This window comes from Equus quagga, chromosome 19 (genome assembly GCF_021613505.1).
Source record: "Equus quagga isolate Etosha38 chromosome 19, UCLA_HA_Equagga_1.0, whole genome shotgun sequence".
Lineage (NCBI taxonomy): Eukaryota > Metazoa > Chordata > Mammalia > Perissodactyla > Equidae > Equus > Equus quagga.
Window position 1 is genome coordinate 8734757 of NC_060285.1, and position 26479 is coordinate 8761235.

At 37.8% G+C, this 26479-nt stretch overlaps 1 protein-coding gene across 9 annotated transcripts in view; it reads right to left on the minus strand.

The window, feature by feature from the left end:
* The window catches only part of XPNPEP3 (X-prolyl aminopeptidase 3), a 65953-nt gene that overhangs the window by 13169 nt on the left and 26305 nt on the right, over positions 1 to 26479 (minus strand). For all 9 annotated transcript variants that reach the window (XR_006886156.1, XR_006886155.1, XM_046646400.1 and 6 more), the window contains 5 exons: positions 25520 to 25927; positions 22991 to 23193; positions 17649 to 17711; positions 16698 to 16811; positions 12068 to 12153 (listed from right to left, as the gene is read on the minus strand). Coding sequence is in view for 7 of the 9 variants with exons in the window: in XM_046646400.1 (XP_046502356.1) it covers positions 12068 to 12153; positions 16698 to 16811; positions 17649 to 17711; positions 22991 to 23193; positions 25520 to 25927 (874 nt within the window). In the remaining 2 variants the exon portion in view is untranslated. The remainder of the gene's footprint in view (positions 1 to 12067; positions 12154 to 16697; positions 16812 to 17648; positions 17712 to 22990; positions 23194 to 25519; positions 25928 to 26479) is intronic.

A 26479-nucleotide genomic window follows, 5' to 3' on the forward strand; every position in this document is an offset into this window, starting at 1 on the left:
TTTGCTCATCTTTTTAATAGCTTCTTAAGGTGGAAAGCTTACATTATTGACTTTAGACCCCTTCCCTCCTTTTAATACAAGTATTTAAAGCTATACATTTCTGCATTAGCTGATCCCACACATCTTGATATGTAGTATTTTCATTATCACTCAATTTTAAATACGTTGTGATTTCTTCCCTTTCCCTTGTGGTTTCTTCTTTGACCTACAGGTTATTTAGAATGTATTCACTAATTTCCAAATATTGGAGATTTAAAAATATATCTTATTGGGGCTGGCCCTGTGGCCGAGTGGTTAAGTTTGCGCGCTCCGCTGCAGGCGGCCCAGTGTTTTGTTGGTTCGAATCCTGGGCGTGGACATGGCACTGCTCATCGAACCACGCTGAGGCAGTGTCCCACATTCCACAACTAGAAGGACCCACAACAAAGAATATACAACTATGTACCAGGGGGCTTTGGGGAGAAAAAGGAAAAAATAAAATCTTTAAAAAATATATATATATATCTTATTGTAATCACATTCTAATTCAATTCCATTGTAGTCAGAGAACATACTCTGTAAGATTTCAATCTTTTGAAATTGATTGAGACTTGTTTCATGGCCCAGCAAATGATCTTAGTGAATGTTCTATGCAGATTTGAAAAGAATGTGTATTCTGCAGTTGTCAGGCGTAGTATTCTACAAATGTTAGTAAAATCAAGGTGGTTATACAGTCATATACCACATAACAATATTTCAGTCAATGACAGATCACAAATATGATAGTGGTCCCATAAGATTAGTATCATATAGCCTAGGTGTATGGCAGGCTATACCATCTAGGTTTGTGTTAAGTATATTCTATGATGTTCACACACCAAAATCACCAAAAAATGCATCTCTCAGAGCATATCCCTGTCATTAAGCGACGCATAACTCTAGTGTCATTCCCACCCATAAACTGATGTCTTTCACCAAATTTGTTAAAGTTTTAGCTACTATTTCCTCCCCATTCTTTCTTTTCAATTTCTGGGGCTCCAATTACGTATATGTTAGATTCCTTGAAAATGTCTCATAGGTCTCTGAGGTTTTATTTATTTTTCTACAATATATTTCTGTTCTTCAGATGACAATTTCTCTCTGTCTTCAAGTTCACTGACTTCTGCTACCTCCAATTGCTAAATCCATCTAGTGAATTTTCCATTTCAGTTATTGTATTTTTCAGTTTTAGAATTTCCACTTGGTTTTTTTAAAAAAATCTTTTTATTGTAAAACAAAAGAGAAATAGAGAAAGCCAAACCAAATATATACCTTGAGAAATTATTATAAGGTAGACACCAGCCAGATCAAAAAACAGATCTTGGCTAACTATCACAGAAGCCCCTTCTATGTGTCTCATGACAATTACAACTTCTCCAATATGTAACCATTATCCTGTTATAGTTATCAATTCCTTGTGGTTTTTATGTGTATGTACGTTTATCCTTTTTACCGAGATATAATTCACACGTAATAAAATTCACCCACTTTAAAAAGTGTACAGCTCAGTGGTTGTTAGCATATTTGCAAAGTTGTGCAACCATCATCACTATCTAATTTCAGAACATTTTCATTGCCTCACCCCACAAAACTCCTGTATCCCTTAGCAGTCACTCCTCATTTCTTGTGTTTTAGAAAATATTTTGTCACTCAAATATGCAAGCCAAGACAATTTTCTTCCTACATATCTTAAATAAATTTGAAATGCTTTTAAGTCTCTCCTAGTCAACAGGTTCCTCCTCCACCCCTTTTCATTTCCTTATAATTTATGTGTTAAAGAATCCAGGCTGTTTGACATAGAATGTTTATCACAGTCTGGATTTTGCTGATTGCAACCATAGAATGAATGTTTGTGCCCCCCTCCCAAATTCATATGTTGAAGCTCTAACCCTCAGTGTGGCTGTCTTAGGAGACTGGACCACTAAGGAAGCAACTAAGGTTTACATGAGGTCATCAGGGTGGGGGCCTTGATCCAATAGGATTAGTGTCCTTGTAAGAAAAACACCAGAGACCTCGATTTCTCCCTCCTTCTCTCTCTCTCTTTGTTTTTTTGAGGAAGATTAGCCCTGAGCTAACATCCGCTGCCAATCCTCCTCTTTTTGCTGAGGAAGACCAGCCCTGAGCTAACATCTGTGCCTATCTTCCTCTACTTTATATGTGGGATGCCTACCACAGCATGGCTTGCCAAGTGGTGCCATTTCCATACCAGGGATCTGAACTGGCAAACCCCAGGCTGCGGAAGCGGAACGTGCGCACTTAACCACGGCGCCACTAGGCCGGCCTCCCCCCCCCCCCCCCCCCACCTTTTCCTGTGTGGGCACAAAGAAGAGGTCATGTGAGCACCCAGTGAGATGGCGACTGCTTACAAGGTAAGAGAAAAGGCCTCAGGATGAAATCTACCTTGCCAGCACCTTGATCTTGGACTTCCCAGCCTCCAGAACTGTGAGAAATAAATCTCTATTGTTTAAGCCACCCAGTCTGTGGTATTTTGTTATGGCAGCCAGAGCTGATGAATACATATACCCCTGGTGCAGTTCAACATAGTCCTTCGTCTTTTTATTTTCTGCAGATTGGGAGCTGGATCCAGAAAATGAATCAGACTCAGGTTGAATTCCTTTGGCAAGGCTATATGTAGTACTGGCAAAATTACAGGAGGCATCTAATATCTGACGGTCTCTCTTTTTGTGATCTTAGCAGCCACTAAGGCTTAATGTTTATATCTATTCATTCATGGGTTTTGCAAAATGGTAATAATTTTAATTCTATAATTTCTTTTTCATTCATTTCTTGGAATATTTGTAGAGAGACACTTCCCCTCATCTATTTGGTTATCCAGTGATAGTTTATATAAAAAAGGTAGGATAAATGATTCTTTCTTTTACTTACCAGTTTTCAATATAATAAATTGGTTCTTATCATGCGCTGAAGATGACCACTTTATCATTATGAACTCTTGGATTTAAATATATTTGATGGCTTTAAATTATTGTAGCTCAAAGTGTCCCATCTTTGACCTGTGGGACCTCTTCAAGTTGACCCCCAAGTCTTTTTGACAGGACTCTAGTGGTTTTTGTTAATTTCCTTGCTATTTAGCTTATAAGATGTTCCAGGCCTATCTTGTAAATTTCCTGACCCAGGTCTGGAATTAGCCAACTCTCCAAGAAGTTCTCATTTCTTTTAGGGAAAAATTGAATTTCAAGATGACATTCTGGGGACTAGTGATGTTCATTGCTACTAAGTTGGTCATAATTTCTAGCCTTTTCAGTAGACGGACTAGGGGAAGGGAAAAATAAAAACATATAGAGAAGAAACATCATGTGAGTTCATACTGATACTTCATTTCACATTTGAGACCACAGCTTTTATGTAACCTCTCTACATTTCATTTGTTATCTTCTTCCATACCATGCATCCTGGTTCTCAAGGACACAGGGAATGACAGGATTAAAATATCTCTTACTCTTTGTTTTATTCCATATCATACACACAAGAGTCTCAGGAAAACAATACAAATACTATAACCAATATATTTTTGAAAATACTGAGTTTTTTGAATATGCTCCTTCTGTTCTCTCCCATTTAAAAAGATATTGTACTCTTCTCATGATCAGAGCACACAGCTATTACATACTATACTCTCTTCCTCTTAGCTTCATCTAGTCTTGGTTCTACAATTAATTGTTTTTAATGTTCACAGTGGTCCTTATATCAATGTCTCTAGTCATTTTGGTCATCAGAAGCTCCTTCCCTATCACAGCACTGACCAATAAACCTTCCTGTGATGATGTGTTGTTCTGTGTATCTGTGTTGTTCAATATGGTACCCACTAGCCACATGTGACTACTGAGCACTTGAGATGTGGCTAGTTCAACTGAAAAACTAAAGTGTAAATTTGATTCAATATTAATTAACTTACATGTAAATAGCCCCATGGGACTAGCGGCTTTATATTGGATCACAAAGCTCTAGCAGACTTCTAGTGGGAGCAATGTTCCTTGAGTTTTACATAACAATTTGTCTGTGCCCATTACAGTTGAAAGTTGCTTTTGCCGCCTATCAAATCTCTGGCTCACACTTTTGTTCTCTGAGCATCTTCAATATGTTAAATTCTATTTTCTTCTCGCATAAAGCATTGCTTTTGAAAAGTCTGCTGAGAATCTAATTTTCTTTCCTTTATAAATCTTGTGTTCTTTTCTTCTTGATCCCCGAAGGAATTTTTCTTTTTCTTGCAGGTTCAGAATTTTATTAGAATTTGTCTTGGTGTTGCTTTTTCTGGGTTGATGTTACATGTGCTCTTTCAAGGTAGTTTCAAATGTTTTTATTTCAGGAAAATTTTATTGATTTATAGTTTTCAGTATGTGTCCTGTACCTCACTTCAGTTTTCTTCTTCAGGGCTTCCTGTATGTGTATGTTGTAACTTCTTTGCCTGTCTTTAGTGCTTGCCATTTTTCCTCTAATCTTTTTTCTCTGTATTTCATTTTGACTTTCAAAGTTTTCTTCCCTTTCATCTTCTATTTCTTATTATGTCTTTATTGTGCTTCATTGGTATCTTTCAGTCTAAGTCTTTTTCCTGACATGATTTTTTATTTTAATTCTTTCCTGGGTTCTGTCACTTCACTTCCAAGATTTTCTAATTCTGATTTATATTGTTCTTTTGTGTCTTCAACGATTTGCTTAAAAAATTTTAGCTTGTTTTAAAATAGTAGGCCACTATTTTGATCTATTTTGTAGCCACGCCTTTCAGGCACGCTTTCATTATCTGTAGGGATGTTATTCTGCTCCTTATTCTTTTTGCTTTTAATAACTGTGTATGAGATTTAACCTAGATACTTTTCTTATTGCTTTTTTTTACGTGAAATTAATTTTCCTGAACTTTTAGAATGAGGCAGGATTTAGAAAAGATTTGTTAACTTCACAGAGTGCACTCTTCTGTTGTTTTGGTGTAGTGGTAAGAAAATTTGTCAGCTGACTTTCTGCTTTCCTGGTTCAGTTCATCTCCTACTTTGATTTACATCATCTCCTTCCTTCCTCTCCTGTCTCTAATTCATTCAATTTTTATTTTATTTTATTGAGGACACAATAGTTTATAACATTGTGAAATTTCAGTTGTAGATTATTACTTGTCAGTCACTGTATTTATGTGCCCCTTATCCCTTATGCCCAACCCCTAACCCTTTTCCCTTCTGGTAACCATTAAACTGTTCTCTTTGTCTGTATGTTTATCTTCCATGTATGAGTGAAATCATATGGTGTCTTTTTTCTCTGTGTGGCTTATTTCACTTAACATAACACCCTCAAGGTCCACCCATGCTGTAGCGAATGGAGGATTTTGTCTTTTTTATGGCTGAGTAGTATTCCAGTGTGTGTGTATATACATACATACACACACACACCCCCACCACATCTTTATCCTGTCATTAGTTGTTGGGTACTTGGGTTGCTTCCACGTCTAGGCTGTTGCGAATAATGCTGCAATGAACATAGGGGTGCATAAGTTTCTTTGAATTGTTGATTTCAAGTTCTTTGGATAAATACCCAGTAGTGGGATAGCTGAGTCACATGGTGTTTCTATTTTTAATTTTCTGAGAAATCCCCATACTGTTTTCCATAATGGCCACACCAGTTTGCATTTCCACCAGCAGTGTATGAGGGTTCTCTTTTCTCCACAACCTCTCCAACATTTGTTGTTTTTTGTCTTGGTAATTACAGCCATTCTAACAGGTGTTAAGGTGATATCTCACTGTAGTTTTGAATTCCATTTCCCTAATGATTAGTGATGTTGAATATCTTTTCATGTGCCTGTTGGCCATCTGTATATCTTCTTTGGAAAAATATCTGATCATATCCTCTCCCCCCCTCTTTTTTTTTTGGTGAGGAAGACTGGCCCTGAGCTAACATCTGTAGCCAATTTTCCTTTTTCTGCTTGAGGAAGATTGTCACTGAGCTAACCTCTGTGCTAATGTCTGTTTTGTAGGTGGGATGCTGCCACAGCATAGCCTGATAAGCAGTGTGTAGATCTGTGCCTAGATCAGAACTTGTGAACCCCCCGCCACTGAACTGGAGCATGCAAACTTAACCACTACACCAGGCTAGCCCCATCTTCTGCCCATTTTTTGATTGAGCTCTTTTTTTTGTTGTTGTTGAGTTGTCTGAGTTCTTTATATATTCTGGAGATTAACCCCTTGTCAGATATATGATTTGCAAATATTTTCTCCAAGTTGGTAGATTGTCTTTTTGTTTTGTTCCTGGTTTCCTTTGCCTTGCAGAAGCTCTTTAGTCTGATGAAGTCCTATTTGTTTACTTTTTCTTTTGTTTCCCTTGCTGGAGTAGATATGGTATTTGAAAAGATCCTTCGAAGACTGATGTCAAAGAGAATACTGCCTATACTTTCTTCTAGGAGTTTTATGGTTTCACATCTTACCTTCAAGTCCTTGATGCAATTTGAGTTGCCCTTTGTATGTGGTGAAAGATGATGATCTACTTTCATTCTTTTGCATGTGGCTGTCCAGTTTTCCCAACACCATTTACTGAAGAGAATTTCCTTTCCCTAGTGCATGTTCTTGGCTCCTCTGTCAAAGATTAGCTGTCCATAGATGTATGGTTTTATTTCTGGGTTTTAAATTCTGTTTCATTGATCTGTGTGTCTGTTCTTGTGCCAGTACCATACTATTTTGATTACTATAGCCTTGTAGTATATTTTGAAGTGAGGGATTGTGATGCCTCCAGCTCTGTTCTTTATTCTCAGGATTGCTTTAGCTATTTGGGGTCTCCTGTTGCCCCAAATGAATTTTATGATTCTTTGTTCTATTGCCATGAAGAATGTCATTGGGATTCTGATTGGGATTGCACTGAATCTATAGACTGCTTTATGTAGTATGGACATTTTAATTACGTTTACTCTTCCAATCCATGTGCATGGAATGTCTTTCCATTTCTTTATGTCATCATCAATTTCTTTCAAAAATGTCTTAGAGTTTTTATTGTATGGGTCTTTCGCCTCCTTGATTAAATTTATTCCCAGATATTTTATTCTTTTTGTTGTGATTGTAAATGGGACTGTGTTCTTGAGTTCTCTTCCTGTTAGTTCATTATTAGAGTATAGAAATGCAACTGATTTTTATAAGGTGATTTTGTACCTTGCAACTTTGCTGTAGTTGTCAATTATTTCTAATAGTTTTCTGATGGATTCTTTAGGATTTTCTATATATAAAATCATGTCGTCTGCAAAGAGCGAGAGTTTCACTTCTTCCTTGCCAATTTAGATACCTTTTATTTCTTTTTCTTGCCTAATAGCTCTGGCCAATACCTCCAGTACTATGTTGAATAATAGTGGCGAGACTGGGCACGCTTGTCTTGTTCCTGTTATCAGAGGGATGGCTTTCAGTTTTTCCCTGTTGAGTATGATATTGGCTATGGGTTTGTCGTATATGGCCTTTATTATGTTGAGGTACTTTCCTTCTGTACCCATTTTATTGAGAGTTTTTATCATAAATGGATGTTGAATCTTGTCAAATGATTTCTTTGCATCTATTGAGATGACCATGTGGTTTTTATTCCTCAATTTGTTAATGTGTTGTATCATATACACTGATTTGCAGATGTTGAACCTTCCCTGTGTCCCTGGAATAAATCCCACTTGATCATGGTGCACAAACCTTTTAATGTATTGCCATATTCGGTCTGCCGATGTTTTGTTCAGGATTTTTACATCTATGTTCATCAGTGATACTGGCCTGTAATTTTTCTTCTTTGTGTTGTCCTTGTCTGGCTTTGGGATCAAGGTGATGCTGGCCTCTTAGAATGTGTTAGGAAGTGTTCTGTCTTCTTCAATTTTTTGGAATAATTTGAGAGGATACGTGTTAAATCTTCTTTGAATGTTTGGTAGAATTCTCCAGAGAAGCCATCTGGTCCTGGACTTTCACTTTTTGGGAGTTTTTGATTGCTGTTTCAATCTCTTTACTTGTGATTGGTCTATTCAGATTCTCTATTTCTTCTTGATTCAGTTTTGGGAGGTTTTATGAGTCTAAGAATTTATCCATTTCTTCTAGATTGTCCAAGTTGTTGGTATATAGTTTTTCATAATATTCTTTCATAATCCTTTGTGTTTCTGTGTTATCTATTGTAATTTCTCCTCTTTCATTTCTTTTTCTTTTTCCTTTTTCTTGGTGAGGAAGATTTGCCCTGAGCTAACATCTGCTGCCAATCTTTTTTTTTTGGCTTGAGGAAGATTAGCCCTGAGGTAACACCTGTGCCAGTCCTCCTCTACTTTGTATGTGGGATGCCTCCACAGCACAGCTGATGAGTGGAGTAGATCTGCACCCAGGATCCGAACCCCTGAACCTGGGTCACTGAAGTGCAGCATGCGGAACCTTTAACCACTCAGCCACCAGGCCGGCCCCCTCTTCTTTCATTTCTAATTTTATTTATTTGAGCCTTCTCTCGTTTTTCCTTAGTTAATCTGGTTTGTCAGTTTTGTTTATCTTCTCAAAGAACAAGCTTTTGTTTTTTTTTTTTTTGGTTTCAATTTCATTTATTTCTGCTCTAATTTTTATTATTTCCATCCTTCTGCTGACTTTGGCTTGCTTTGTTCCTTTTCTAGTTCTGTTAAGTGTAGCTTAAGATCGCTTATTTGAGCTTTTTCTTGTTTGTCAAGGTGGGCCTGTATTGCTAGGAATTTCCCTCTTAGGACTGCTTTTGCTACATACAGTTGGTATGGTGTATTTTCATTTTCATTTGTCTCCAGATATTTTTTGATTTCTCCTTTAATTTCTTCAATGATCCATTGGTTGTTCAGTAGTGTGTTGTTTAGTCTCCATATATTTGTCACTTTCCCAGCTTTTTTCTTGTAGTTGATTTCCAGTTTCATGGCATTATGGTTGGAAAAGATGCATGATATGATTTCAATCTTCTAAAATTTATTGAGGTTTTCCCTGTTTCCAAACATATGGTCTATCTTTGAGAATGTGTATTCTTCTTTTTTTGGAAGAAATGTTCTATATATATATATATACCTATTAAGTTCATCTGGTCTAGTTTTTCATTTAATTCCTCTATTTCCTTGTTGAAATTCTATCTGGATGATCTTTCCATTGATGTAAGTGGAGTGTTGAGGTCCCCTACTATTATAGCGTTGCTGTTAATTTCTCCTTTTAGGTCTGTTAATAGTTGCTTTATGTACTTTGGTGCTCCTGTTAGGTGCATATATATTTATAAGTGATATGTCCTCTTTGTGGAGTGTCCTTTCTATCATTATATACTGCCCCTCTTTGTCTCCTATTGCCTTTTTTATCTTGAAGTCTACTTTGTCTGATATAAGTATGGCAACACCTGCTTTCTTTTGTTTGCCTTTAGCTTGGAGTATCATCTTCCATCCCTTCACTCTGAGCCTGTGTTTGCCTTTAGAGTTGAGATGTATTTCCTGGAGGCAGCATATTGTTGGGTCTTGTTTTTATAATCCATCCAGCCACTCTGTAGATCTTTTGATTGGAGAATTCAATCCATTTACATTTATATGAGGGCTTAATACTACTATTTTATCACTTTTTTTCTAGTTGTTCAGTATTCCCTTGTTTCTTGTCCCATGTATTTCTGACTGCCAATTCACTTTGGTGGTTCTCTATGATGGTTTTCTCAGTTTTCTCTTTATCATTTGTATCTCTGTTCTAATTTCTTGTTTTGTGGTTACCATGAGGTTTGTATCAAAGATCTTGTAGATGAGATAGTCCATTTTCTGATAGCCTCTTATTTCCTTAGTCTAAGCAACCAACCTGCTCAATTTTGATTCTACTTCAAGCAGTTTCTCCTTAGTGTGAGCTCCTGTCCTAGAAGGGAGCCCACCACCTTCAAACTTCCTTAGGCCATTGGAGTGGCAAATCCTCGTTTTCAGCTTCTGTTCTCAAACTGACTTACTATCCTTTCCAGTGAACAGTTGGGTGTTATTTGGGGGTTCTTCTATTCTCAAGTTTGTCAGATAGCCTCCCTCACCATTGTTGCTTCCTTCCGCTTCCCTCCACATACATACTAATACCATCCAGGCCTTGTGGTTGTACATAGTATGTTCATAATTGTTTGTATTTTGTGGTTTTAGTCATACCCTATTATGTAGTATTTGGTTTTGCTACCTAATGCTGTTTTTATTTGACAATTTGGAGATTGAAAACCTATTTTTTTTGCTGCCATTTCCCCAGAATCCTTGATTCTTTTTATTTCTTACTGAGATTCTCCATCTGTTCACTCATTATGCTTATATCTTCCTTTAACTCCTAAGTATATCTATTGTAGCTGCCTTAAAGCCCTTGTCTGCTACTTGGAACATCTGGGTTGTTTAGGATCTGTTTTTACTGACTATGTTTTTCTTGATTATGGGTCACAGTTTCCTGATTCTTCCCATGTTTAGTCATTTTTTTAACTGAATATTGAAAATCATAAATGATACAATGTAGAGATTCTAGAATTCTGTTATGTTCTTCTGAAGAGCGATTTTTATTAACTTGGTTGGATTCAAACTGCAAACTCTGCTCTCAGTGGGAAGCAACTAAACTCTCTGCTCAGTCCATCCAACTTCTAGCTGCTGGTATCCTGCTGAGCCTCCTGGGTCTCTCCTCAACACAGTGATCAGCCAAGGATTTTGGAATACTTTATATTAAGATTTTGGAGTTCACCCTCTCTGCAGCAACCTCTCTTCCAAGATTTTCCCCCATCTTTCTGGCTATTCTGCCAGCACCTAACTCTGTCCTCTGAAACCTCAAGGCAATAAAGCTCTGGCTTTCTGCTGCCCAAGCTGTGTGGATTGGGGCGTGCCCTCAGGCAAAAAACCCTAACCACTTATATCTTACCCATTATAGTTCTTCTTTCAAGGACAGACTTATGCAGTTTCTGCCAGTTTTTGGAAGTTCTCTGGTACCTTCAAATACTTGTTTTTAATATTTTATGCAGATTTTATAATTATTATCTGTGGCGGATGACTCCTGGCCAAACTATTCTACCACAGCCTAAATATTATTTTTGATTAGAAAATAAAAACTTCAGGGGCCAGCCCGGTGGTGTAGCAGTTAAGTGCACATGTTCCACTTCGGCGGCCCAGAGTTCACTGGTTCGAATCCTGGGTGTGGACATGGCACCGCTTGGCAAACCATGCTGTGGTAGGAGTCCCACATATAAAGTAGAGGAAGATGGGCATGGATGTTAGCTCAGGGCCAGTCTTCCTCAGCAAAAAGAGAAGGACTGGCAGCAGATGTTAGCTCAGGGCTAATCTTCCTCAAAAAAAAAAAAAGAAAAGAAAAACTTCAAATTTATTTTTTAAAAAAATGTGGGGGCTGGCCCATTGGTGTAGTGGTTAAGTTTGCACGTTCTGCTTCAGTGGCCCAGGGTTTGCTGTTAAGATCCCTGGTGTGGACCTACACACTGCTCATTGAGCCATGATGTGATGGCATCCCACATACAAAAGAGAGGAAGACTGGCACAGATCTTACCTCGGCAACAATGTTTCTCAAGCAAAAAGAGGAGGATTGGCAACAGATGTTAGCTCAGGGTCAATTTGCCTCACCAAGAAAAAAAAAAAGTGTGTGTGTGTGTGTTAACTGGGTGTTTTTAGCTGCCTGATCTTGTGACATGATGAATAAAACAGTTTTAGAAAATAACCAGGGGCCGGCCAAGTGGCACAGTGATTAAGTTCATACATTTCACTTCAGCGGCCCTGGGTTCGCTGGTTCAGATCCTAGGTGCAGACCTATGCATTGCTTGTCAAGCCATGCTGTGGCAGGCGTCCCACATATAAAGTAGAGGAAGATGGGCACAGATGTTAGCTCAGGGCCAGCCTTCCTCAGCAAAAAAGAGATGGGTTGGCAGCAGACAGTAGCTGAGGACTAATTTTCCTCAAACCAAAAAAAAATGAAGAAAAGAACCAGAAGTTTTGCAAAGGCAGTTAACCTGAGTTAGAGGGGACCTGTATATGTCTTTAGTCATTTATTCCAAATAATCCATAATTTCCAAATATATCCATATTCCAACTCATACTCCTAAGAAGCAGTGGGATTTGTAGAAGCCTTACCTGCCATTGACAGGCCAGGTACGGGTGATGTCACTCACGTAGCAAGAAGACTCACAACCTCCATCCAGCAGCACCATTTCCCCATCCTGAAACCAAAGGAAGACAGGTCAAAATAGGTGATCTCATGATTGTCAGTTGTTTCTTCTTCTAAGGTAAGCTCTTTGTGCCTTTCATTTTATTTTTTTTAAAAAGGCACTAATTTGAAGGAGACTAATCTTCCCTGGTTCCTTCTCACAAAAAACAGCATCTAAATTTTTCAAATGAATTCACACTAGTTCAAGAAAGCTACCATTGCATAGTGGTTAAGTTTGGAACCAGACTGCTTGGGTTTGAGTTACTGGGTGTAAATATCAGCACATCACAAATGTTACCATTATCACTATTAATTTTAAAAAAGTCCTATATAAGTTGGTATCCAGGGCCTTATTCAACTACAATCATCCATAAACATTTAACTGTAGAATATCACTTCCCCTTCTGCTCCCCATCAAAATACATGTGGAGAAAAAAGAAAACTTTGGGTAAATTTCAATCTTACTGCTTGCCATGTTATATAGAAATTATCAATCTATGCCTCTGAAAACAGGGCATATCTTATTTTTATCTAAATAAGCACAGAACTTGGCACACAGGAGTATAATGGTCAAATAAGCACATACATAGTAATGGCAACCTTGAAGAAGGGATGTGGTTTTTGTTTCTGGCAAAATGATAGAATAAATTTCCTGTTAGAAAACAACTAGATCCTGGATAAAAAATATATTTTATGAAAAGCTGACATTACACAAGGTAAGAGATATCTTAAAGACTTTTTCTCTCTTGAAAAAAGACAACCCAGAACTGAAACTAGAGCTGGGAGTAGTGATAAGGTAAGTGTTACAGTATATAGGAAAGGAGGTGTTGCCCCGAGATCCTGTAGCAAAGTAGGGAAAATGAACGGGAGAGCCCTACATTAATCCAGGACACTCATAGGAGATAAAAGGACCATAGGTTGTTAGGACACATTTGGCTTCTGGCAAAAGCATATGCAAATAACCTTTGGAGGAAATTTCCTCCAAATTTGGGCCTGCACAATTTCCAAAAAAATCATCAAGCAAGCATAAGCTCATAATCAAAGGTCTTCAAGCACACAAGGAGGTAGGTCACTAGGAGTGAAGAGTTAACAGGAACAACAAATACCAAATTTAGATCTTCCAGGACTTCAGACAATGGAATTATCAGATATAGAAAGCAATTATGAAATGTTTAAAGGGATAAAGAATGGAATCACAAAGATTAATAAGCAACAAGAGAAAAACAAAAATAACTATGTAGGTTTGAAAGGAACCAAATGAAAATAGAAAAACAACTGCTGAAATAAAACACTCAATATGGATGGTTGAAGTGGTAGATTAGACAACTGAAGATAAAGTTTCCGGGAAGAGAGACTTACCAAAATCCCCTAGAATGTGAGAGAGAGAGACAAGTAAATGTAAATACAAAAGAAAAGTTAGCTTACTCAAAACAGAAAGAAGTCTAACATACATCTAACTGACCTCCTTGAAGGACTGAATAGAGAGAATGTAGGAGAGATGATATCTAAAGAAATAATGTCTGAGAATTTCCTAGAACTGATGAAGACATGAATCCACAGATACAGGAAGGAAAAGATATCATAATAAGAATACATAAAAATATATGTATTTATATAGTAAATACTGAGAAATACCAAAGAAATCTTAAAGCAGCCAAAAAAAAAAAAAAGAGTAGAGGGGTGAAAGAGTAAAGCAGCCAAAACAAAAGAGATTTCTCTTAAGGAATGATAGTGGGGTTTTTTTGTTTGTTTGTTTGTTTTTATCAGCAACAGTGAAAGTCAAAAGAAAGGAGAATAACACATTAAAACTGATGACTGAAAATAACTGTCAATCTAGGATGGTTTTCTTGGCATAGCCATCTTTCAAGAATGAAAATGAAATAGATAGTTTGGCTAAACAAACAGTTTAACAGCAGCAGACCTTCATCTAAAGGATGCTCTTCAGGTAGAAGGAAGGTGATCCCTTCAGAAAGCCATCTAAGATGTAAGAAGAAAAGGTGAACATGTGGGTAAAATCTAAATAAACTGTCAGAAGGGTTCTGCTTTGACCTATTCCCGAGGACTCCATATAGCTGTAGTAAACTTAGAGGCAGAAACACAGGGCAGCCTGTACTCTCTGACGACACTTCCGCCAGCTGCCTACTACTTGGTCCACACCAGAGCCCTTCCAGATGCCCCAATAGGACGCTACATTTCTCACCACTTGTTGACGACCTTGCCTACTGACTTCAGTAGAAGGGGCCCTTATAAACTTTCAGATAACCAAAGCCAGACCATGACCCAGAAGTTCTCAACTTACTTTCTTATGCGCCATTTATCCAGTAATGAAATATCAATACTTTTCTCTCTATATATAAAGCTAGATTTGCGCTTGCTCTCCAGTTTTTCAAGAATGAACATTGTTTAAGAATAGACACATGGGTGGTAAAACTATGAAGAAAAACAAAAAAATGATTAAAACAAAAGTCAAGATGGTAGGAGTGGAAAGGGAGATGTGCTTGAGATGGCCCAGGGAACTTCTAAGGTACAAGTAATGTTCTTTTTATCCTTGATGGTGGATACATGGCTGTTCATTTTATTATTACTATTATTTTTAAATGGTACATTACAGCTATTGTTTTTAATATATATTTAACAACTTAAAAAACTTGTAGAATATAATGAAAATGAGAAATTTATCCTCAAATACTCATAATTAGAAAAGAAGAAAGGATGAAAATTAATGAGTTTAGAATCCAATTTAAGAAGCCAGAAGAAGAACAAGAGAATAAACACAAAGAGTAGAGGGGTGAAAGTAATAAAGACAAGAGTATAGTGTAATGAGATAGTAAACCAAGACAAAACAGCATTAATAATGTGAAAATTGGTTTTAAAAGACTAATAAAAACCAATAAAACTCTTTCTTTCTTTTTCTTTTTGAGATTTCTTTTTTTAGCCAATGTTGTTGAGGTATTATGTATACACGGTGAAGTGCACAGATCTTATGTATACAGCGTTAAGCCAGTTTTGTTGAATGCATACACCCATGCAACCACACCCTCATACCCCTTCCCAGTCAAGCCCCCATCAGAAGCAACCACTGATCTCAATCAGAAGGCTGCAACTTGCCAACACCTGTTTTATTTCTTGACCTGGGTAATGTTACACGGGTGTTCACTTTATAAGGACTCATTAAACTGTTCCTTTATATTTTAAGTACTTTTCCAGTAGTACGTACATTTTACAATAAGAAATGTTAAAAAAAAGTAAAAAAAAGCCTAGTATAGGAAAGAAATTGAATCATACTTAAAAAATCCACAAGGAAAATATCAGGCCCAAAAAGTTCTACCCAATTTTCAAGAAATGGATTCAAATTATTTCACAATATTAAAGAAAAAAATTATTCACTTTATGAGCTTGGTTTGACCTTGATATGGAAATCAGAAGAAGACAGTATGAGAAAAATTATAAGCCAATCTCTCTTATGAACACAGATCAGAATATCCTAAACAACATTTTAGGAAGTTGAAACTAGTTGTGCTAAAAGATAAGATGCTTAATTTCACTGGTAATGGAAATTAAGACCACAATGAGATACTGTTTTATAGCAACTAAAATGGTGGAATTTAAGAAGTGTGATAATATCAAAAGATGGAGAGGATGTGGTCAACAGAATTATACACTGCTGCTAGGAGTGCAAACAGATAGAAATACTTGGGGAAAAATTTGTATTAACTTACCATACTTATGAGTAAAAAAAAAAGTTAAGCTCCAAAAAACTACATATAGCAGTATATAATTTTTATATAGCTCATAAACAAGCAGAACTAACTAATATTGTTTAGGGACTTGTGTATATGTGACAAAACTATTTTAAAAAATCAAGAGAATGACAAACAAAAAATTGAGGATGCCAGTTAAGTTACCTTTGGGAGGGAGTCAGCTGGATGGCACAGCATAGGGGTACATAAGTAGATGCAAGGTATGGTAATGTTCTAGTTCTGGAGTTGAGGGATTGGTTTATGGGTATTCATGTAAAAAGAAATTACGCTGTATAATTTACATGTTTGTTACATTTATTCTTTTGAATTTACTGAAAATTGAAATAGATAATTAAGAGTAGACAATAAAGGAACGCACAATTCTTGTACAATCACTTGGGAGAGAAAACCATAAAAGATACGTTCCCTCATAGCTAATAAGGTATTCTTAAAATCAGTCTGCTCCCAAAATATGCTTGGCCCACTGATGCCACAAGTCCTCAGAGAAGGAGTGTTATAAAATGAAATGGGCAGAGGCTTTAGAGTGATATACTTGGCTTTGCACTAAGTTGCCTAATTCTTTTAAGTTTATTTTCCTCATCTATTAAACAGGCATGTTAATAACTGCTCCTATCTCACAGTGCTAATGTGAGGACCAAATGAGATAATGTCTGTAAAAAGCATTTTATAAACTATGAAGTGCTTTATAAGTGGCAGTTACTTTGTGAAAGCTGAAGGTCAGGGGACCATGAGGTTAGTGAGTTTTCTACTAGGGCATCTGGACTCAGAGGAAGCAGCACTGAAGGTATTTGTGTACCTTGATGAGTTGATTATTCTTCACATAGTGCAAAGTGTTTGATCGATTACCTCCAGCAACCACAGGTGGGTAGGCTAACATGTCTGCGCCACGGGCCCGGCATTCAAATTCAAACTGAAAAACAACACCAAAGTATGACTGAACACAAGATTTCCTTAGGGCAGCCTCAGCCCAGGCTTTCTTCAACAGCCCATACCTCCATTCAAGTACTTAAGTCATTAGTGGAAAATTATTCATAATTTCTAACCAAACTTTTTATGCTGTAATTTCAGTCCATTTCTTTTATTCTCATTCCAATCCAGTTTTTCACCCTTACTAATAAATCTGTTCTTTTCTTCTGAGTGCTCTAAATTTCCTATGATTTTCAAAGTTAAGCCCAGAAGAGGACAGAGATAACCCACGATCAAGGCTGACCACAGAGATACAGTCATATAAAGTTACTGTTCGTTTATTCTTATTTAGATAAACACTGGCATAAGGCTTGTATTTTTAACAACAGCTCTAAATTACTAATTTCAACCTTTCAAAAAGCTACCACCCTATGTGCCTAGGAAAAGTGAAAAAGGAAGCTAGGCAAATGGTAAGTTTACTAATTTCACTATGTCCTAGGATGGAGCTGGAGACTGGCGACTGTCTGTCACTACCTATAGCACGACCCCAGATCCCCAGATTCTCTTCCTTTACATTTACCTGAACAGTATTAGTATTCTCATCTCATATTCGTTTAAGTCTTTCCCTCTTCATCTGTTCTACTTTGCAATTTTCTTCATTTAATTGTAGCCCTGCATGTTTTAGACTCATCCAATAAATTATCAGTGACATTTAAGAACCAAATCCTCTGCACAGATGTCCTGGTCACTTCCATGAAAGCCAAGTGGACTCCATCTGCAAATCAATGAAATTACTTTACATTTGCCTCCAACAAGAGTTTTCCAACCATTTAAAGCTCACCTTAGCATAAAGAAAGCCTTCCTCCACAGGGGCTTTACTGGCAAACATGGTCTCTATGAAAGCCTGCAAAGAGAAAGGAGGATGAAAAGAACACAGTCTCATCTTAACTATATTGCTTACTCAAACATTCAAAATACTGGAGCTCAAATGAAAAGCACCCTTCTCCCCAGTTTTGTTGATCTTAAGTTGTGACTTTGTGGGCATGATAATATAGATTTCAGAAGGGAAAAATACTGCTTTCAGGAATATTTGATGCCAAGATTTAGTGGAAGTGTACCCAATCTTCCCACTCAGAATATACACTGTATGCTAGAATAAGCTACATGGAAACACATTTGTAATCCAATTACACATTTATGTAATCCAATGTCTCTATTGCCCTGGAATGTATCAAATTATGGATTGAATGGTCCCAACCTCAGCACTATTGACATTTTGAGCTAGATAACTCTGTTGTGGGGAAGTGTCCTGTTCAATGTAGGATGCCAGCAGCACTCCCAAATTGTGATAATCAGACATTGCCAAATGTCCTCTGGGGGACAAAACTGCCCCCAGTTAAGAAGCATTGCACTATAGCATAAGTACTTTAATTAATTCTCTGTGATAGCCACACTACATGTGTCTGTTTTTCCTATTTTTATAAGCATACATGTTTATAATTCACCACTGTACCTCGTTACCAAAAGGATGTTGATTAGCATACATAGATTCATAAACCATTACAAGAGAATATAAATTCATGGTTGAGTTAAAGAAAAGCAAGGCTTGGGGTGAATGGAGCTCAAAAAAATAAAAGTGCACACATACTGCCCTTCACAGTTATTAGGCTACTGTAGATGGGCTACACATTTGTTCCTGTTTTCTATCAGCCAATGTGACAAGGGAAATACTGTCAGCCATATAATTTCCAAGTCTGCGAGATAAAAACAAATCAGTTGCACAGGGATATGACTATAGATACTATAACTAGAAAGGAATTTCTCTCAAGTTGCTACATTCTGAGAGTGAATGCATGGAATGCGTGAAGGAGTGGTTTAAATAACATTTCTCAATACAAGATAATGACATGACCACAAAGCTCAGTAGAATAAAAAGCAAAGGGGGTGGCAGCGGGAACACCTGCATCGCTGCTCCCTTTCTCATTCTGATCTCCCTCAAATGTAGAGAGCCCTTTCCTGACCACTCTATCTAAATTAGCATTTCACATCACACATTATCCCCTTCCATTGCTTCATTTTTCTTCACAGCATTTAATTCCACCTGACTATATAGCTTAAGTTGGTTTATTGTCTCTCCTCAACTAGACTGAGGGGAGGGACACATGGATAGCCTATTTTGCTCACCACTGTCTCCTTAGAACCTAGAGCAGTGCCTGGCACCATAGTAGATACTCAATAAATATCTGCTGTATGAATCAGCAACTAAAATTAGTTAAAGGATACTTATTTTTTCTTATATACAAATGTTGATAAATAGTTTGCACTACACTTTTAGCGTGAAGCTAAAATGACCAAAAAGAAAAAAGGAAAAAGTGTGGTAGCTCTAGTGAGGCTCATTCACTTAAAAGAGGGACTTGTCTTTTTATTAATTTCCTTTCAAACCTTTATGGAACAGCAGAGAGAATTTTTGAAGTCAAGGCCCTTTCACACTGCTATGCAGACTAAATATGACAGAAAAGTTCCTCTTCCTTCCTGGTGGTCAAATGCCTGACCTTGCTTTACTTTTTTCCATTATGAACGTGCCTCCTATCAACCCATTTCTTCACAGATGATTTCAGGTATTTATGGTAATGGTTCAAATGCCACCTTTCCTTACCATGTGTGTGATGTCCTTCCACTAAAGATCAATGGGCAGACTTTATGACTGCCACTTCTTACTGGGGTTGTCTTGTCATAATGTACCCCATACTCTCCCAATCAACACTTGACCCCCTTACTTAACTAGGTACTACTTAAATGTTTGTATTTTGATTCTTTAAAAATGTACAAGGGTTTTTTTTTGCATTTCACTGTGCATCTCATAATCAGAACACATCATGAATGGATACTGTAACAGCTTATAGAAAAGGGAAAGTGGAGAGAAAAAGCATTTCAGGAATTATTTCATAAAGGTTTTATATGTGTGTCTCCACATGGGCGTGATGTGAGAGTAGGGAGACTGTGCCATTTGGAAACGAGGGGAAGTGCACTCCAGGCAAAGGGATGGCATGACAGTATGGCCTATCTTGAAAGCTCAGTATGGCTAGAGTGTCAAGCACATATGGAATAAGAAGAAGAGATGAAGCTAGAACGGTAGACAGAAGAGGCCAGATCATGAAAGGCCTTACATGAGCATATTGAAATTTAATCCTAAAAACACGGAGCCAACAAAAAACTTTAAGTAGGAGGACAGTCAGATTTATAAAGATCACTCTGGGTAGGGTACAGTTAGACTTAGGCAATAATGGAAGCAAGGAAACAGCAAAGGGATAGGAGGTGGCCCACTGTGCTAGGCACAGGCCAAAATAACACAGCTTGGTAGGTCAACCCAGGTCTGTCTGTTTTCCACTACACTATTCTGCCTCCCCAGGAGTGGACTTGGGGGGTGGTTAATTAGATATAAGGGTTGGGGAAAAGCATTTGTCTAGATAACTTCTATATTTCTATCTAAGGTAGCTGGGTAATGTTGCTATTATTAACCATGAAAAAGAATATGCGAGGAGAGTCAGGTCCGGTTGAGGGCAGAGCACAAATTTAGATAATCATGGGAAATTAAGGTAGAGATGTCCAGGAGGTAGGCTATATGCTCAGCCACAGGAGAGATCCGACCTGGACAAAGTCTGACTCCTTCCTCACTTTTCCTTCTGCCTACGTATTCTACCAACTCTATGCCTGTAAGAGTTACTTAACTCTGATGGCAAGGTCCTTTACTTAAACCAAATCAGACTGCAACAAAATCCAATTGATCAGTAGCACAAAGGCACAAATTATATTTGGCTTGTCCCCTAAAAGAAGGGCAACTTTCATTTGGGCTAACAATACAATTACAGTATAATTGAATAATTATTCAATTCCTCAAGAATTTAAGGAAATTACTTTGCCCAAATATCCAAAAATCTTACAGAAACATTCTGGCCAGAAGTGGGAACACTTAAGGAACACAATCACTGGCAGCTAGTTGTTCATTAAGAAAAGTAAGGCCAAATTCCATCTCCCTGTCTGATGTCATTACTGGGTTGGTAGATAAAGAGAGTATCATAGACTTAATACTTCTAAATTTTAGCACAACACTTAAAATAGTCTTAGGATAACAGTGTGGACAAGTGAGAGAAGTATGGATCAGAATACTCCTAGGTAAGGGCTGCCCTCGTGGTGCAGCGGTTAAGTTCGAACGTTATGCTTCTCAGCGGCCCACGGTTTGCTAGTTTGGGTCCCAGGTGCAGACATGGCACCGCTTGGCAAGCCATGCTGTGGTAGGCGTCCCACATATAAAGTAGAGGAAGATGGGCACAGATGTTAGCTCAGGGCCAGTCTTCCTCAGCGAAAAGAGGAGGATTGGCAGCAGATGTTAGCTCAGGGCTGATCTTCCTCAAAAAAAAAAAAAAAACCAAAAAAACCCCTAGGTAGATTTATAACTGATTTTGCACCTTATCCAAAGACATCTGATCACTGGACTGGGATCAATTCCTCTGGAGCCCTCAACATTGTTCCACAGATCTGTTCTTAGCTTCTTCTCTTGCTCATCTTAAAATTCAATGATTTGGGGGCTGGCCCCATGTCTGAGTGGTTAAGTTCATGTGCTCCACTTCGGTGGCCCAGGGTTTCACCAGTTCAGATAGGCGCAGACATGGCACCACTCATTAGGCCATATTGAGGCGGCGTCCCACATATCACAATTAGAAGGACCCACAACCAAAAAAATATACAACTAAATACTAGGGGGATTTGGGGAGAAAAAGCAGAAAAAGAAAAAAAAAGAAGATTGGCAACAGTTAGCTCAGGTGCCAATCTTTAAAAAAAAAAAAATCAATGATTTGAAGGAAGACAAAGACATATGCTTATAACATTTGCAATTAGTCTTTGCTGGTCCAGCTGTGGCTGGAGCACTGGACACTGTACTTGAAGAAGGACCCTGACAAACCAGAGCGCATACAGAGGACGGTTACCAAAATAGGGACCATAACATATGAGGAAGAGTTAAGGAAAACAAGAATGTTGCACTTTGGGAAGATCAAAGGGAGAACACAGAAGAGCCTTCAAATGTTTGTGTGCTGTGATGCTGTGAGGTTAAATCCAGCAGGCCGGGAATTAGCCTGAGCTGTTTTGCTAAAGTTCCTGCCCGGCACTGATTCTGGTCAAGGCCTGAAACATACTGATTAACAGTGTTGAGAGGAGTTTCAGAGCAGCTTATATCAGCTTGTCAGTATTAATAACAGTGAGATTAATGGCTTGTACTTGGTTTCCGTGAGACCTCTGAAGGCATTTGCTGTTACATAGCAGGAATGTGCCTATGTGACCAAAACCCCAAAATCGCTAGCTGAGGTTCCATTTTGGGCTCCCTGGTTCTGAGGTGTTCTGTGTGTGTATATGTGATTCCTGATCCATGAGAGAAAATGCATCCTGCCCAGCCCATACTGAGACGGGACATGAGGAGTCTGCACCTGGCTTCTCTGGACCCTTGTGTGAGACAGCCATTGTCTGTGACAGGTATTCCTACTTTAATGCTGTTGCTATACTGTACTCTTTTCCTATAATAAATTGCAGATTTACAGCATTGTCATTTTGAGTCCTATGAGTCTTCTTTAGCAGTCAAATTGCTTAACTGCTACTATTATTGCAGTTATCATAAGGAAAGGAAATAAAATTAATTTATGCTGTTACAAGGAGAAACAACTAAGATCATGGGTAAAAGATACTAGAAGGCAGATTTACTTTGCCTTGTAAGGTATTGAGCAAGTCTCCAGACATGTTCACTAAACACTGAGGTAGAAGCCAGATGTTCATCTGCTGTGAGACAAATTCATTGGGTACACAACCTTAAGGTGCACTCTGAACCCTAAGAGCTGAGATTCTTTTTTTTTTTTTTTTGAGGAAGATTAGCCCTGAGCTAAGTGCTGCCAATCCTCCTCTTTTTGCTGATGAAGACTGGCCCTGAGCTAACATCCGTGCCCATCTTCCTCTACTTGATATGTGGGACGCCTACCCAGCATGGCTTGCCAAGTGGTGCCATGTCCGCACCCAGGATTCGAACCGGCGAACCCCAGGCTGCCGAGAAGCAGAACGTTCGAACTTAACTGCTGCGCTACCAGGCCAGCCCCTGAGATTCTCTTAATTTGGAAACAAGTTTTTAGTAGGACTATATACCTGTGATGTCAGCTTCCCAGCGATCTGCATTCGCTCAATTTCTGCAGGAGATTTGACCAGCCGGAGGCGCTGCACCAGCTGGTGGACAGCCCGAACCTCGTTCTTGCTCCTGGCTTTGGCCTCAGTCACCTGCTGCATGTAGTCAGAGTGAAGCTGTGCATGAGAGGGCCTCCTCCAGTCATACCAAACCATATTTGTCTCAGCTTAAAATAAGAAGCCAAAAAATAAATTTAAAATAAAACTAATAGCAACAACAAGAAATATCACCTGTCACAATGACCTTAACAAGGGTCAAAACTACAAAACCTGTAGTGAGGAACTCTAAAGGGTTGAACACAAACTCTCTCAGGGCTGAAGTAACTGAAGGGTTTGATCATAAGTCATTGGAAGGCCATTCTCTGGAAATGGCAAGATTTTCTGGGACTGAATATACAGCTTTTCTGCCCCTAAACTTCAGTGTTCTTTACAAAGATGACAGATGGGACTAAAGCTTTATTCAAGTTTTGATTTTATGTATTATTTATTGACTGTTAAAGAGCAATTATAAAAATTGTTCTCCCCATCACAATTGAGCTAGAGGCATTACTGATTAATTGAACAAAAAAGGACAGAAAGTACTCAGATCATGACCTTATGGTTAAAAGTTTTCCATCCCTTAACAAAAAATTTCAGTATAAGTGAAAGGAGGTTCTTCTCTTATTTAGGAACAATTATTCATAGCTTTAGAAACACTATAGCCGATAACAAGTGTTAATCCACACTTGTCCAGGAAATCTCTCCTTTTCCATCTGCCATGTATTATCATTTTAGACAATCACGGTTCACCTTTTAATTTTAGAGACCCAAGGAAATGGTCTATATTTGCCTGAGACATAAGATAAGAAGGCTCATCATGAAAATGCTTTGCACTTACACCAAGTCTCCATTTGTTCCTTTAGTTTCTTTCTGACAGTAGTCTACGAGGGGCATTCCCAACAATCTAAGTCTGAAGGGCTGTATGTTTTACACAAAGTACTTTGGGACAGAAGAGGGGAAAAAGAATCCTAAAAATTTTGATTGGATATGTATTAGTGATACAATCTCCTAAATATTTTCATTTTAAAATAAAAATGGTTTTAAATGTACATTACATGTGAAACATTAATTCTATTCTTAATATAAATTTAACTGTTGTAATTTTTTAAAAGTAAAACAGCCTCTACTACTGTCATCAGTGTATGAAATCATAGCCCACCTTTTCTAGGTTTTCAAATTTTTAAATAAATATGATTTCATTAATCTTTTCCTTTGCTTAGTGCTTTTATCTAATAAACCACTAACATTAAGAATGGTGAATGAGAACTGCTTTTGAAAAATACATTTTATGTAAGATTTTAATAATACTGGGTTAACGAAATTTAGACTGTAGAACATGACAGCCAGCAACTAATTCAAGAAATAAAAAAGCTACAAAGAAAATGATTCTGTGTCCCAAATTTGTGAAGACTTTGAAGATATAAGAAAGTTCCACTAGTTTAGTTGGGTATTTATCTCTATAAAATAGGAAATATTAGTATAAAGTAAAAGAATTCAAACATATTGGAACTTACAATTCAAATGAGTATTTTCTTTCAAAGAAGTCCTTGTAGGAAACAAGTCCTATTTGATTGTTGTAAACAATTTTGGAATTATGTTTTAGAAACTAAGTTCACAAATGGTTTATAAACCACGCAAATCAGGCTAAAATTTCACATTATTTTGGTCTAAAATCAGTATTTTTCACCTTGATCATGCAGCTTATTTACCAAATTTGGCTCTAAGTGACTTTTGGATACTTTAAAAAATAAAACACTTCCCAGAGCTGTAGATTTACAAGAATCACTAAGGACAGTTTATAATATAGTGTAGGTTCTGAGAAGTTCCAGAAAAGGAATTCAAAACATTCTGAGTGATCATAATTCACTAGAATAAACATAGAGAAAGTGACTATTTTGAAGGGCAAGAACTCAATTGCACATATGAATCACCTGAGAGTCTTGTGAAAATGCAGTTTCTGTTTTAGTAGGTAGGAGTGGGGGCCTGAGATTTTACAGTCTCACTATCTATTACGCATTTGTAATTGGAATATGCATCACCAGGTCATTCTGATGCTGTGATGATGGATCACCCTTTGAGAGTATTGCCTCCTTTTGAAGAGTTGGCAAAAGCAATAAGATAAGAAGCAGTGGTCAAGGGTAAATAGACTGGTCAGTAATCTTGAAGTGGCCCATGCCCATCATCCACCATAAAAAGAAATTCTCTCTCTGGGATTTCAAACTAGGATAGTTAACAGTCTCTGTGAATGAATAACCTAATGAAGATTTAGCAAATGAATAAATGAAATCATTAAAGTAGCGCAGTCTTGTGGAAAAGACTTACGTTCCTTTCATGGTGTTCAGGGAAGCATTGCTAAGACAATCATTTTAGAAAATTAAGACCTTTGTCTAAATAGGCAAGGAAGGTCTTAATGGCAATCTGACCTGTGGTTTGACTTCTGCTCCCATTTGTTACCTTTCAGTTTCGGTACCAGATGTTGAAATTCTTCCAGCGTGTACGCTTCGTCCACTCCAGTTAGAGCTATTGCTCCATCAGTGCCAGATCGTGGGCCATCCCAAAGTTCTCGACTGGGGTCTCTCCGAGGCACAAACAGCATAGCCTTGTGTGCTGGTAACTGCTTGCCAGGGAGGCTTTGAAGGACCAGAATGCTATCGGGCTCTTGGAATCCACACAGGTACAGAAAATTGTTGTCTTGGTGGAAAGTATAGGGGATATCATTGCTCATGTAATATGTAGGGTTGGACAGCAGAACCACTGTCTGGTCTGTCCCACTCTGCCCTTGTGCTTCCTTGTGGATCAGAGACATTAGTTTGTGTCTGCGAAGTGCATATTCCACCTGGGATAGTCCTGGCGTCACCTCCCCTAGAAACGACAAATAACAGTGACACTTTGCATTTCTATAGTGCCAACGTACTTAAGGTAGCTTAATATTAGACGGAGACACTCAAGTTCATTTCTTCAATGTATGCCAAATCTCCTCAGAGCACAGGAAGAATTAAGGAGAAAACCCAGGTTTCAAATTTCTATTCCACTGTAAAAATTCAGAAAAAAATGATAGTTAAATGTGGTCCTACCTGAAAACTGGGATCATGACTCCTTAAGATCTCTTCCAGCTCTTTGGTTCATTCTTTTATTCATTCAATCAAATATTTACTGAACATTAATATGTGGGAGGCATTGTTAGGCATATAATCAAAGTTTCCCTGAAATTTTAATACGTAAGGTGAGGAGAAGAATCACATTATCCGTGTATGACTTCCCCAAAAGAATGTAAGCTCCAAGAAGACACAGATTTTTATATGTTTGCTCAATGTTATATTCCCAGTGCCTACAATAACAACTGGAATATAGTGGGCACTTGATAAATATTTGTTAAATAATCTGCAGTTTTTAACATATTAGCATTTAAGGCCA